Genomic DNA, 14,224 nt, shown 5'->3' with positions numbered 1-14,224 from the left:
AACTTACAGGCTTAAAAGGGGCGGCCCTATCTTCTCGCATTAGTTTGGTTTCCTGTCCTTGATGGAGGGAACCTCTGACAGGCTTACCTGTGAAGACGTCCGGAAGAAGCGTGCTGTCGAGCTGCGCCCCTGTCTGGCATCAGCAGCTTCGGTACCGTCCTGTGACCTGGGCTGTGTGAGCTGCGCGCCTGTCTGGGGTGGCAGCTCCAGCCAGATGAAGCGTGATGGCAGAGGCTGCGACCCTATCTGGGGATGGCAGCCCCAACTTGAGGTGGGCACGGCATTGGGGGTCTGCGCCCCTGTGTGGGGTTGGCAGCCCCAAACCTGTGCGCAGGACTCTTGAGGGAGCTGCGCCCCAGCTGGGGTAGGACCGCCCCTAGCAGCAGGTGAACGCTGGTGCTGTGTCCCTGTCTGGAGCAGCCTGCTGGAGGGAGAAAGCGCCGATTGCAGGAGCTGCGCCTCTATGTTCAGCGCCGGAGAATGCGGCGGCTCCGCATGCTTCCGATCTTTTACTAGGCTGGCGGCGTGTATGATGATGTCGGGGCGGTCATGTGACCAGACAGGAAGTCCGATCCACGTGCATGCAGACGCCAGGAGAGCGCTGCAATATCCCCTCCAACCAGCAGATGGCGATCGAAAAAATAAAGAGGGGGAATTAAGGGGAAGCAGACGCTACTATCTAAGCGTCGAGATATCGCTGCTCTAGACTTCCCAGCTACTTCAGGTCTCTATTATTAATGGATTCTGAAGACGTGCAACAGCAAATCCATCGGCCACCACTTTCTCCATCTCAGCCGTCGCCTGGGGAGCCCCACGACCCCCCCGAGTCACCAGCAATTCTCTGACTTCGGCTAGGCGAACCCGGTCCGGCTATCGAGACTCTAACAGGACGGACGAATCTGCAGCCCCTAGTTACGATCCCCTGGCTGAGAAAGGTCCTCCAGCTAAACCAGTACCGGCTATTTGAGCTCTGGGTAAGTGATCTTCGAGAAAGTTCCCTTAGGTAATACGGTGTCCCTTCTTAACCGTTTAGGGGAAGAAGTGTACCTCCAAAGCTAAACACAAGCAATGTGCCTTATGCGAGGCCGTATTGGCGGACTCATATTCCAAAAGACTGTGGATGTTCTGCATAAACCAAACTTTGGCACATGAGACCTCTAGTTTCGCCTCAGGCTTAAAATCCCTAGTTAAGTCCTCTCTAAAAAGTCTGAGAGGAAGGAAGCTAACTTTGAGGTCTCCCCAACTCCTGATTATTCCCTATCGTCAGCCGAGGAGGTGGACTCTGGCGATTCATCTTCTTCATCCTCCTCATCCTCGGATAGTGGTTCAGGCCAGCACTGCTTTTCGTTAAATGAAGTTGACCTGTTGGTTAAAGCGGTCCGCTCAACCTTGGGCATTACGGACTCCAGACCAGAGAAGTCAGTCCAAGACGTCATGTTCAGAGGACTCGGGCAGAGGAACAGAAAATGTTTTCCGTTTAAAGATAAACTTCAGGATCTAATCCATAGAGAGTGGCAAAAGCCAGAAAGAAAGGGTTCTCTCCCTCTATTCTTTAAACAAAAGTACCCCTTTGAGGACTCGGCCTCCTCCTCCTGGGAGAAGGCTCCCAAACTAGACGCAGCTATAACTAAAGTTTTTAAAAAGTCAGCTCTCCTCTTTGATGATATGGGGGCTCTTAAAGATCCTCTGGACAGAAAAGCGGATGTGTTTCTCAAAGGCACCTGGGAGACAACCGCTGGGGCTTTAAATCTGGCAATTGCCGCGACTTGTACAGCTAGTTCTTTGATGATATGGCTATATCAGCTGGAGTCTCATTTAGAAAACAATACATCCAGGAAAGAGATCTTGTCTAGTATCCCACTCATGCAGGGGGCAGCAGCCTTCCTAGTGGATGCTTCAGCGGACTCGGTTAAGTTAGCTGCTAGATCGGCCGCCATGTCTAATGCAACCCACAGGGCTCTGTGGCTCAAGTGTTGGCCGGGTGACATCCAGGCTAGAACTAGACTCTGTGCTTTACCTTGCGAAGGGGAACATCTCTTCGGTCCAGTCCTGGATGAAATCCGAGACAAAGCAAGCGACAGGAAGAAAGGTTTCCCTAGCCTGTCCATGCCTGCCTATAAGCAGTCTCTTCGCAGGAGAAGATTTGTACGTAAAAAGCCATAGAGAGACCAGGATAAATGGGAAGACCGTAAACCCAAAGGTAGAGGTCTTCTGTTCAGTACGTCTTCTTCCACTCGGGAGGCCTAGAAATCGAGTCAATGACTTGTAACCCAGGTAGGGGGGGAGGCTGACTGGCTTCTTACCTGCCTAGACAAAGATTTCAGCCAGTAACTGGATCCTTAATCTGATAGGTTCAGGTCTGAGATTCCAGTTCCAAGCAGCTCCTTGTGGAAGGTTTATCTTGACCCCCTTCCGTTCCTCTATATCAGAACAGTTCGTTCTTCAGGAAGAAGTACTGGACCTTATTCATAAAGCAGTCCTGGTGGAGGTCCCGGCGCCCGAAAGAGGGTTGGAATTTTACTCCGCTCTCTTTCTTGTTTCTAAGCCGGACGGTTCTTTCATGTGTATTATAAATTTAAAAGCACTGAATAAATTCCTGATAATCCTCACCTTCAAAATGGAATTGATAAAGTCAGCAATAAAGTTGCTGTTTCCAGATTGTTACATGGTAGTTTTGGATTTGAAAGATGCCTATTACCATGTACCTATCCATTCAGATTATCAGAAATATATTAGAGTGGCCGTGGTTATAGATGGGATCATCAAGCATTTTCAATATAGGGCCCTGCCGTTCGGTTTAACCATAGCCCCCCGGGTATTTACCAAAATTGTGGCAGAGGTAATGGCTCATGTCAGAGAACATGACATATTAATTATCCCTTATCTGGATGATTTCCTGATAGTTGGTAATTCGGCCCTTAAATGTAGTAAGCATCTAAAAATAGTGATGTCCATCTTAGAGAATCTGGGCTGGGTGCTCAATTTGAATAAATCTAGGTTAACGGCCGTCTCCCCTGTAATAACCAGTAAAGGTTGCGCAGATAACTGTGAACTGATATTAATAGCCCGGGAACCTTTATGGATATTGTCTCCTTCCCAGAATGTTAACGTCAGCCCACAGCCCTCAGCTTTCCCTCTGCTGATTATGAAAGTTACGAGTGACCCCCACTGTTTTTTTTTATTTTTTTTTATTTATTAACCACTTCGTGTCAGAGCCTGTTTTTGCCTTCGTGACCGGACCAATTTTTTCAATTCTGACCACTGTCACTTTATGAAGTAGTTACTCTGGAACTCTTCAGCGTATTCCCCTGATTCTGAGATTGTTTTTTCATGACATATTGTACTTCATGATAGTGGTAAAATTTCTTCGATATAACTTGCGTTTATTTGTGAAAAAAACAGAAATTTGGCGAAAATGTTGAAAATTTAGCAATTTTCAAAATTTGAATTTTCATGCCCTTAAATCAGAGAGATATGTCACTCAAAATAGTTAATAAATAACATTTCCCACATGTCTACTTTACTTCAGCACAATTTTGGAACCAAAATTTTTTTTTGTTAGGAAGTTATAAGGGTTAAAAGTTGACCAGCGATTTCTCATTTTTCCAACAAAATTTACAAAAACATTTTTTTAGGGACCACATCACATTTGAAGTCACTTTGAGAGGTCTTTATGACAGAAAATACCCAAAAGTGACACCATTCTAAAAACTGCACCCCTCAAGGTGCTCAAAGCCACATTCAAGAACTCTATTAACCCTTCAGGTGCTAAACTGGAATTTTTGGAATGTGGAAGAAAAAAATGAACATTTAACTTTTTCACAAAAATGTTACTTTAGACCCAATTTTTTTTCTTTTCACAGGGGTAACAGGAAAAAATGGACCCCAAATTTCTTTGTGCAATTTCTGTTGAGCGTGCTGATACCCCATATGTGAGGGAAAACCACTGTTTGGGCGCACTGCAGAGTTCGGAAGGGAAGGAGCGCCATTAGACTTTTTGAATGTAAAATTTGTCTGAATAATTAGCAGACGCCATGTTGCGTTTGGAGAGCTCCTGATGTGCCTAAACAGTGGAAACCCCCCACAAGTGACACCATTTTGGAAACTAGACCCCTTAGGGAACTTATGTAGATGTGTGGTGAGCACCTTGAACCCCAACGTGCTTCACAGAAGTTTATAATATTGAGCTGTAAAAATAAAATTTTCACATTTTTCCCACAAAAACGTTTTTCATCCCTTAATTTTGCATTATCATAAGGGTAATAGGATAAATTGCACCATGAAATTTGTTGTGCAATTTCTCCTGAGTACGCCGATACCCCATATGTGGGGGAAAACCACTGCTTTGGTGTACGGCAGGGTTCGGAAGAGAAAGGAGCGCTATGTTGGCTGGGATAGGTTGCAAACACCATGTCACATTTGAAGAGTCGCTGACATGCCGAAACAGCAGAAACCCCCACAAGTGACCCCATTTTGTAAACTACACCTCTCAAGGAATTCATCTAGGGAAGTAGTGAGTATTTTTTAATTTTTAAATTTATACCATATTGAGCAGTGAATAAAGCATAATTATATTTTTACCACAAAAAAATGTTTTACCCTCAGATTTTACATTTTCACACAGGGCAATGGGTAGAAATGGTGCCGGAATGTGTCACACAGTTTCTTCTAAAAGTGGCAATACCCCATATGTGGCTGTATCGTACCGCTTAGCCATACGGCGAGATCTGGGGGGGGGGGGGGGGGAGTGCTATTTGACAATTGGAGAACAAATTATTGTACAATAGGCATTTGGATTTGGGAGCACAACATTTTCTGAATTTCTTTTGGGGGGCAAGGGCCATTTCACTTTTCCAGAGCCTTTCTGCTACCAGTAACTTGGAAGTCCCTTATATTTCTAACAGATGACGGACCTGAGTGGGGACTAGCTTTTTTTGAGGACTGAGTTGAAGCTTTTATTGGGAACATTTTACGTAACATTTATCTGGCGCTCTAGGCTGAGCACTTACATCGGGGTTTCCATCTAAATTTCCAAGTGATGTAATTCAGATGAAACCCCTGTGGGATCCATTCACTGTAATGAGGCAGCAGAGTTACTCTGGACTCCGTCTGGCCTCTGTTTAGCGGTGTCCTTTTTTTCAGAAGTGCACAAAACTGTGGCCAACCGCACTTTTATGCACGCCTAAAACAAATGACACCGTGGGATCACAGGCCAGACGGCATCCACAGTGGCCTATATCTGCCTCATTACAGGGAATCTTCCGTCATGGGTTCCGGCTGAATCACGTATTTCAGAGATTTACACGGAAACTCTGGTGTAAGTGCTCAGCGCAGAGCGCAGGATAAATGTGAGCAGAGCCTTACTGCGATCTTTGGGAGACATAATAAACAAATCAGTAGCAGGTGAAGAATTGGTTTTATTTATATTTTACTCCGTTCCTCGTGCGGTATAAGTGATGAGATTACTTTATTCTTCGGGTCGGTGCGATTACAGAGATACCAGATTTATATCGGGTTTTTATGACAGCTGTCACACACTAAGAGACGCTTTTTTTTGCAAAATCTAGTTTTTGCATCACCATATTTTGAGAGCTATAATTTTTCCATATTTCGGCCGACAGAGTCATGTGACGGCTTGGTTTTTGCGGGACGAGTTTATTGCTACCATTTTTGGGTACGTGACATTTTTTGATCACTTTCTATTCCGTTTTTTGGGAGGTAAAATTAACAAAAACCAACAATTCAGGAATTGTTTTTTGAGGTTTTTTTTTATGCCGTTCTGCGTGTGGTAAAAGTGATCAGGCAGCGTTATTCTTCGGGTCAGTACGTTTACAGCGATACTACACTTACTGTATTTTTTTTTTATGTTTTGGCGCTTTTACACAATAAAACAATTTTATAGAAAAAAATATTTTTTTTGCATTGCTTTATTCTGAGCGCTATAACTTTTTTATTTTTCGGCTGATGGAGCTGTATGGCGGCTTTTTTTTTGCGGTACCATTTTTATTTCTATTTTGCTTTTTGATCGCATTTTTTTCCACTTTTTGTTTGGCGATATGATGAAAAAGCATATTTTTTTGCTCCGTTTTTTATTTATTTTTATTACGGTGTGCACAGAAGGAGTTAATTAGTGTGACAGTTTTATAGCTCGGGTTGTTTCGCACGCGGCGATACCAAATATGTGTACTTTTTTTGGTTTTGTAAAAATATACGGATTTATTGGTTTAATATTTTATTTATTTATTTTTATTTATTTTGTGATTTTTTTTTTAAACAGTTTAAAAACATTTTTTTTTACTTTTTTTACATTTTTACTTAGTCCCTGTGTGGGACATTAATTTTTATCTTTCTGATCACTGATCTCATGTAATGTAATAGACATGTATTACATTACATGAGATCTTCGCTGACTGTTTCACAGTCAGAGTCTCCTGCCTGGCCTCAGGTGCAGGCTGAGCCAGGCAGGACACCATATATGGCAGATCTGGAGGCGGTCATGTGACCTCCAGCTGCCATAGCAACCCCAGGTCCTGGAAGGTATCAGGGGTCGTCGGAGAGGTAAGTAAGACGACCCCCTCTCCTCTGTCTATCTTCTATATGCAAAGCAGTCATCAAAGCAAAAGGTGGCTACTTTGAAGAACCTAGGATATAATACATATTTTCGGTTGTTTCACACTTTTTTGTTAAGTATATAATTCCACATGTGTTAATTCATAGTTTTGATGCCTTCAGTGTGAATGTACAATTTTCAGTCATGAAAATACAGAAAAATCTTTAAATGAGAAGATGTGTCCAAACTTTTGGTCTGTACTGTGTATGTGTATATATATATATATATATATATATATATATATATATATATATATATATATATATATATATATATATAGTTATATATATATATATATATATATATATATATATATATATATATATATATATATACACACAAACCAGAGAAACCTGACCAGCACCTCCTAATGTGAACTGGTGCCAGCTGCTGTAACTATAAAATATATCAAAAGAATGCAGCAGCACTCCATATGGCCAAGATACATCTTAACAATGAAAATATTAGATCTAAACTGTTTAACTAAGCAACAAGTACTTACAAAAAATGAAGGTTTTTAGCGCATAAATTGGCCAATTCAATATATATATATATATATATATATATATCATCTATTGAACCCATTCTACGCCCGGGTGGTGAGCATTTTTATTGGTATATGGTCTCCCATGCTGGTATGTGCTGCCCGCCATCCTGCTATTTGTGCTCCCCAATCCTGTTCCTCCATCCTCTTATGTGCTGCCCTCATCCCCAATCCTGGTGTGCATGGCACCCCTCATCCCCAATCCTGGTACGCATGGCACCCCTCATCCCCAATCCTCGTACGCATGGCACCCCTCATCCCCAATCCTGGTATGCATGGCACCCCTCATCCCAAATCCTGGTACGGATGGCGCCCCTCATCCCCAATCCTGGTACGCATGGCACACCCCTCATTCCCAATCCTGGTACGCATGGCACCCCTCATCTCCAATCCTCGTATGCATGGCACCCCTCATCCCCAATCCTGGTATGCATGGCACTCCTCATCCCCCAATCCTGGTATGCATGGTACCCAATCCCTCATCCTGGTATGCATGGCTTCCTCATCCCTATCCTGGTATGTATGGTACCCCTCATCCTGATATGCATGGCACCCCATCTCTCATCCTGATATGCATGGCTTCCTCATCCCCAATCCTGGTATGCATGGCACTCCTCATCCCCCAATCCTGGTATGCATGGCACTCCTCAACCTCCAATCCTGGTATGTATGGTACCCAATCCCTCATCCTGGTATGCATGGCACCCCATCCCTCACCCTGGTATGCATGGCACCCCACATCTCTATTCTGGTATGTATGGTACCCCTCATCCTGGTATACATGGCACCCCTCATCCCCCAATCCTGATATGTATGGCACTCTCATCCCTTTCCTGGTATTCATGGCACTCCTCATCCCCCAATTCTGTTATGTATGGCACCCCATCCCTTATCCTGGTATGCATGGTACCCTCATCCTGGTATGCATGGTACCCCGCATCCCTATCCTGGTATGTATGATACCCCCTGATCCCCCAATCCTGGTATGTATGATACCCCCTTATCCCCCAATCTTGGTATGTATGGCACCCCTCATCCCTATCCTAGTATGCATTGCCTCCTCATCCCTATCCTGGTATGTATGGTACCCCTCATCCTGGTATGCATGGCACCCCATCCCTCATCCTGGTATGCATGGTCCACTCACCCCCCAATCCTGGTATGCATGGTCCCTTCACCCCTTCAATAATGGTATGCATGGTACCCCCTCATCCCTATCCTGGTATGCATGGTCCCCTCACCCCCCAATCCTGGTATGTGTGGTACCCCTCATCCTGGTATGCATGGTCCCCTCACCCCCAATCCTAGTATGCTTGGTACCCCCTCATCCCTATCCTGGTATGCATGATCCCCTCACCCCCCAATCCTGGTATTCATGGTACCCCCTCATCCCTATCCTGGTATGTATGGTACCCCCTTATCCCTATCCTGGTATGCATGGTCCCCTCACTCCCCAATCTTGGTATGCATGATACCCCCTCATCCCTATCCTGGTATGTATGGTAACCCCTCACCCCTATCCTGGAATGTATTGTACCCCTCATCCCCAATGCTGGTATGCATGGTCCCCTCACCCCCCCAATCCTGGTATGCATGGCCCCCTCATCCCCCAATCCTGGTATGCATGCCCCCCTCATCCCTCAATCCTGGTATGCATGGCCCCCTCATCCCCCAATCCTGATATGCATGGTCCCCTCACCCCCCAATCTTGGTATGAATGGTACCCCCTCACCCCTATCCTGGTATGTATGGCACCACTCACCCCCCAATCCTGGTATGTATGGCACCCCTCACCCCCAATCCTGGTATGCATGGTCCTCTCATCCCCCAATCCTGGTATGCATGGCCTCCTCATCCCCAATCCTGGTATACATGGCCTCTTCATCCCCAATGCTGGTATGCATGGCACCCCTCACCACCCAATCCTGGTATGCATGGCACCTCTCATCCCCCAATCCTGGTATGCATGGTCTCCTCACCCCCCAATCCTGGTATGCATGGCACCTCTCATCCCCCAATCCTGGTATGCATGGTCTCCTCACCCCCCAATCCTGGTATGTATGGCACCGCTCATCCCTATCACGCTGCACGCATACAAAAAATAAACACTTATGCTCACCTTTCCTTCCCTGTGCTCCAGCGCTGTGTCCCGTTCTGCCGGAGGCCGGGGAAGGAATGTGGCGGCGGAGTACGCGCGTGCCCATACCGTTCTGTCCGGCGCCATTTTGCTGAAGACACACTGCAAATGTGTCTTCAGTAACATGGCCCCTTATAGCGCTATGCGCATGTGCCGATTCCGACGCCTCACTCCTGCCCCGGTCTCTGGCGAGAAGAGAGGCACCGCGGCAATGCTCCTTCCAGTCAGGTAAGTATGGCTCCGGAGATCACGGTATGCGTTAAGTGCCTGCGCATACCACGATCTCCGGCGCCATACACACTCCTCTTACCTGTAACGGCTCCATGCGTTCTTCTGTCTGGAGCCAGACTGCACAGACCTGTCGCGCTTGCGCATTGCGCAGTCTATTAAGGCTTCAGACAGAGGAACGCCTCTCCGGTTATATTATAGATAGATAGATATATATATATATAGATATATATACACATTTATATAGCTCAGCATAAATAGGTACACCCATTTTGAATGAAACGTAAGATTTTAATCAAGATCTCACTGAACACCAGAACAATTTCCAAAATTTAGACAAGACTGAGTTTCATAGAACATGCTTTAACCCATAGGATGAAGGTTAATAATATAACTTTTATTACAGTATATTCGGTTTTACTCACATTAGTTGATGCAAACATGAATATGCCCCATATCAAAAACTACTACATCTTGGATTTTGTATGACCTCCATGATTTTTAAGGACTGCACCAAGTCTTCTAGGCATGAAATGACCACGTTGGCGACATATTACAACATCTTTTTCCATTCTTTAATAATGACTTCTTAGAGCCTGGATGACGGATTGTGAGTGATGCTACATTTGTCTCTTCAGAATTTCCCATAGGTGTTCAAATGAGTTCAGATGAGGAGACATACTTGGCCACTGAATCACTTTCACCCTTATTGTTATTCAGAAATGCCATAGATATGTGTTTTGAATGATTGTCTTGTTTTAAAAGTGCACATCTACCAAGATCAAGAAGTGATGGTAGCATCTTCTCTTTCAATATTGAGCAGTACATCTGTGAATTTATAATACCATCAATGAAATGTAGCTCCCTGACACCAGGAGCACTCATGCAGCCCAACATAAGGACACTGCTACCACCATGTTTCACTGTAGGTACCATGCATTTAAAAAAATAATTTAGGAAAATGCATGGTGCATACATCGAAGTTTTGAACTATTAAAGATCTATGTCAAGCAATGCTAGAGACTTGTAAAACCAATTGTATAGTTTAAAATGTAATGCACTGTTGGTAATGATAAAACTGGATGGTAAATTGGAAACATTTAGGTAATGTGCTGGGACTTGTGGTACTAAATCAAGGGATATTGTGACAAAAATATCAATCACTAAGATGCGAACTGATTAAATGGTAAAAGTAATGTTCTGCAGACTATAGAGAAAGGAGAAGGGTTAAAGCAAATGTTGGGACTTGCAGTGCTACATCAGGAAATATAACTAGTGATCAGTGCATATCAGAAGGCATATCAACCACCTCATTAAGCCAATTAGAGTGCAAACAGGAGAACTTGTAAATCATTATTATTATTATTTATTATTATAGCGCCTGTTATTCCATGGCGCTTTACATGTGAAAAGGGGTATATATAATAAAAAAACAAGTGCAATAATCTTGAACAATGCAAGTCACCAACAGGTACAGAATGAGAGAGAACCCTTCTCGCGAGGGCTCACAATCTACAATGGATGGGTGAGGATACAGTAGGTGAGGGTAGAGCTAGACATGCAGCGGTTTGGTAGAGCGCTGGTTACTGTAGGTTGTATGCTTGTCGGAAGATGTAGGTCTTCAGATTCCTTTTGAAGGTTTCCTCGGTAGGCGAGAGTCTGATATGTTAAGGTAGAGAGTTCCAGAGTAGGGGGTATGCACGAGAGAAAACTTGTATGCAATTGTGGGAACAGGAAAGTAGAGAAGGAGATCTTGTGAGGATTGGACTTTGCGTGTAGGTAAGTACCAGGAGACTAGGTCACAAATGTATGGAGGAGACAGGTTGTGGATGGCTTTGTATGTCATGGTTAGGGTTTTGAACTGGAGTCTCGGCGTAATGAGGAGCCAGTGAAGGGATTGACAGAGGGGAGAGGCTGGGGACTAGCGAGGGGACAGGTGGATTAGGCAGGACAGATTGGAGGGGTGCGAGAGTGTTTGAGGGGAGGCCACACAAGCAGGAGGTTGCAGTAGTCGAGGCAGGAGATGATGAGGGCATGGACTAGGGTTTTTGCAGATTATTGAGTAAGAAATGTACGGATCCGGGAAATATTTTTGAGTAGGAGTCATCAGGAAGTGGAAAGGGCTTAGATATATGGTTTGAAGCCAAGATCAGAGTCCAGGGTTACCCCGAACATCGAGCTTGCGGGACTGAGGAGAGTGAGCAGCTATTTACTTTAAGTGATAGGTGTATTGGAGGGGTTGAGTGAGATGGGGGAAAGATTATTAATTCTATTTTGTCCATGTTAAGTTTTAGAAATCTAGTAGAGAGAAAGGATGAAACAGCGGACAGACATTGTGGGATTCTGGTTAGTAGGGAGGTGATATTGGGTTCAGAGAAGTAAGTCTGTGTGTCATCATCATAGAGGTGATACAGAAAGCCATGGGACTCTATGAGCTGTCCCAGGCCTAAGGTGTAGATGGAGAAGTGCAGGGACCCTAGAACTGAACCTAGCGGGACACCGACAGATAGGGTGCGAGGTGGTGGGTGATTGGGAGACGCTGAATGTCCGGTCTGTTAGGTATGATGAGATCCAAAATAGGGCCAAGTCTGTGATGCCAAGAGATGAGAGAATCTGTAGTAAGAGGGAATGGTCCACTGTGTCAAAAGCAGATGACAGGGTAGTGTCACTTGGAATTGGCGGGTAGTAGATCATTGGTGTCTTTAGTCAGGGAAGTTTCAGTGGAATGGTGCCATCGGAAACCAGATTGTAAGTGGTCAAAGAGGGAGCAACAGGAGGAGATGTGTGAGGACAGTTCAAGATGGACATCATGTTCCAGTAGTTTTGAGGCATAGGGGAGAAGTAATATGGGGGAGATAGCTAGACAGGGTGGATAGATCAATGGAGTGCTTTTTGAGGATTGGTGTGATTGAGGCATGTTTAAAGCATGAGGGGAAGACACCAGATGTTAGTGATAGCCTGAAGAGATGGGTTAGGGTTGGGGTAAAGACTGTGGTGAGGTTTGGGATGAGGTGGGACGGTAAAAGGTCGAGTACACAGCTGGTGAGATGTGATCTTGATAGTAAAGGGGAAAGTTGATCTTCCGTAATGGCGGAGAAGCTGATTTTGGAGGATAAGGGCTGAGAAGATATGAGTAGGGCTGTGGGGGTCAAAGCTTTCTCTGATGTTATCAATCTTCTACTTGAAGAATGAGGCAGAGTCTTTAGGTGAGATGAGAGGAAGAGGAAGGAGGTGCTGGGGGACAGGAGAGAATTGAAAGTGTTGAAGAGTTTGTTAGGGTTTCGAGACAGTGAGGATATGAGAGATGAGAAGTATGTTTGTTTTGCTGCAGTGAGTGTGGACTTGAAAGTAGTGAGGGACTCTTTGAATGCAATGAAGTGCTCTTTGGAGTGGGATCTTTTCCATCTCCGCTGAGCAACTCTGGAAGCCCGCCTCAGTTCTTTAGTCAGGCTGGTGTGCCAAGGTTGCCTGTTAATTTTGCGAGCTTTGGTATGTGTGAGAGGAGCGACCAATTTGAGAGCTGCAGATATTGTGGTGTTATATAAAGCTGCAGCAGCATTTGCATTATGTAAGGAACTTATATCTGTAAGAGGGAGAAGGGACTCAGCAAGTGAGTGTAGATCAAGGTTGTGCAGGTTTATGGAGTGGGGATTGTGGACCAGGAGAGGAGAGGGAAGTGAATGTAAGTAGGTTGTGGTCGGAAAGATTGAGAGATGAGTTCGAGAGGTTAGATAGGGAACCGAGGCAGGGGAAGATGAGGTCCGGAGTATGGCCATCTTTGTGAGTTTCTGCGGAAGACCATTGAGCGAGGCCAAAAGAGGATAGAAGCTTAGAGACAGCCGAGAGAGATGTGTCGATGGGGATGCTGAAGTCGCCCAAGATGATAGTGGGGATGTCAGCGGAAAGGAAATGAAGCAGCCAAGTGGAGACAGTAGGGGCACTGAAGTAAGTATATGACGTAATCGGAGCTACAGTTCAGAAATGTTTTGCTGGAGAACCTTTCACCTGTGTATGGTGATAATAATATCTAAAAGTTCTATCTAATAATGTATGCAGTTTATATTGTGAAATCTGGAGACAGATATGATTTTAATAAGTCAATCTAACATACTATTCTGTTTAGTTTGGTACCAAATTATAAATCCCTCTGTTTGTTGTAGTTTACATATCAGGATTTCATTTTGATTGCCTCCAGCAAGCTTCTTATAAAGTGATGCCAGATGACCTCCACAGTACCTTTGAATGGGAATGCGCTACAGGTTCCTGCACAGATGAGAGTGATATTAAGCAGGAAAAAACATGCACCGGAGACCCTACATTCTCTGAATCGGTCGGAGTTCCAGAAATCAAATCTCCAACATGTATAAAGTTAATAAGTAATAGTAATAGTTAATAAATATCAGCATTGGAAAGGAACTGGGCTATCGTACTTCAAACCTTTATTATCACACAACTTTAAGGGAATGTATTTTCACATTTTAATTTTTTTTCAATTAAATATATTTATTTTTTTACCTTCTGTTTAGGGTAAATCGAAGGTGTATTAATGTAGCACCAGCAAGGGAAACAATTGGAGAACTATTATTAGGTTGGTAAGCTTCAAATTACATTACATTTACATTGTACATTGTCAAGTTGTGGGTATATGTATAGTACTGTGTAAAAGTTTTAGGCAGATGTGGAATAAATCCTGCAAAGTTTGCTT

General features: G+C 44.3%; 1 protein-coding gene across 1 annotated transcript in view; it reads left to right on the top strand.

Moving 5' to 3' along the window:
- Positions 1 to 14,224, top strand: part of LYST (lysosomal trafficking regulator) — a 789,135-nt gene that overhangs the window by 539,614 nt on the left and 235,297 nt on the right. Inside the window, exon 36 of the mRNA XM_073671457.1 lies at positions 14,046 to 14,107. Within this exon, the coding sequence (XP_073527558.1) occupies positions 14,046 to 14,107 (62 nt within the window). The remainder of the gene's footprint in view (positions 1 to 14,045; positions 14,108 to 14,224) is intronic.

The sequence above is a fragment of the Phyllobates terribilis genome, unplaced genomic scaffold, assembly GCF_046119375.1.
Source record: "Phyllobates terribilis strain yellow unplaced genomic scaffold, ASM4611937v1 Scaffold_3__8_contigs__length_932513732, whole genome shotgun sequence".
In the NCBI taxonomy this organism is placed as follows: Eukaryota; Metazoa; Chordata; class Amphibia; order Anura; family Dendrobatidae; genus Phyllobates; species Phyllobates terribilis.
This window is presented reverse-complemented; position numbering and strand designations above follow the sequence as displayed.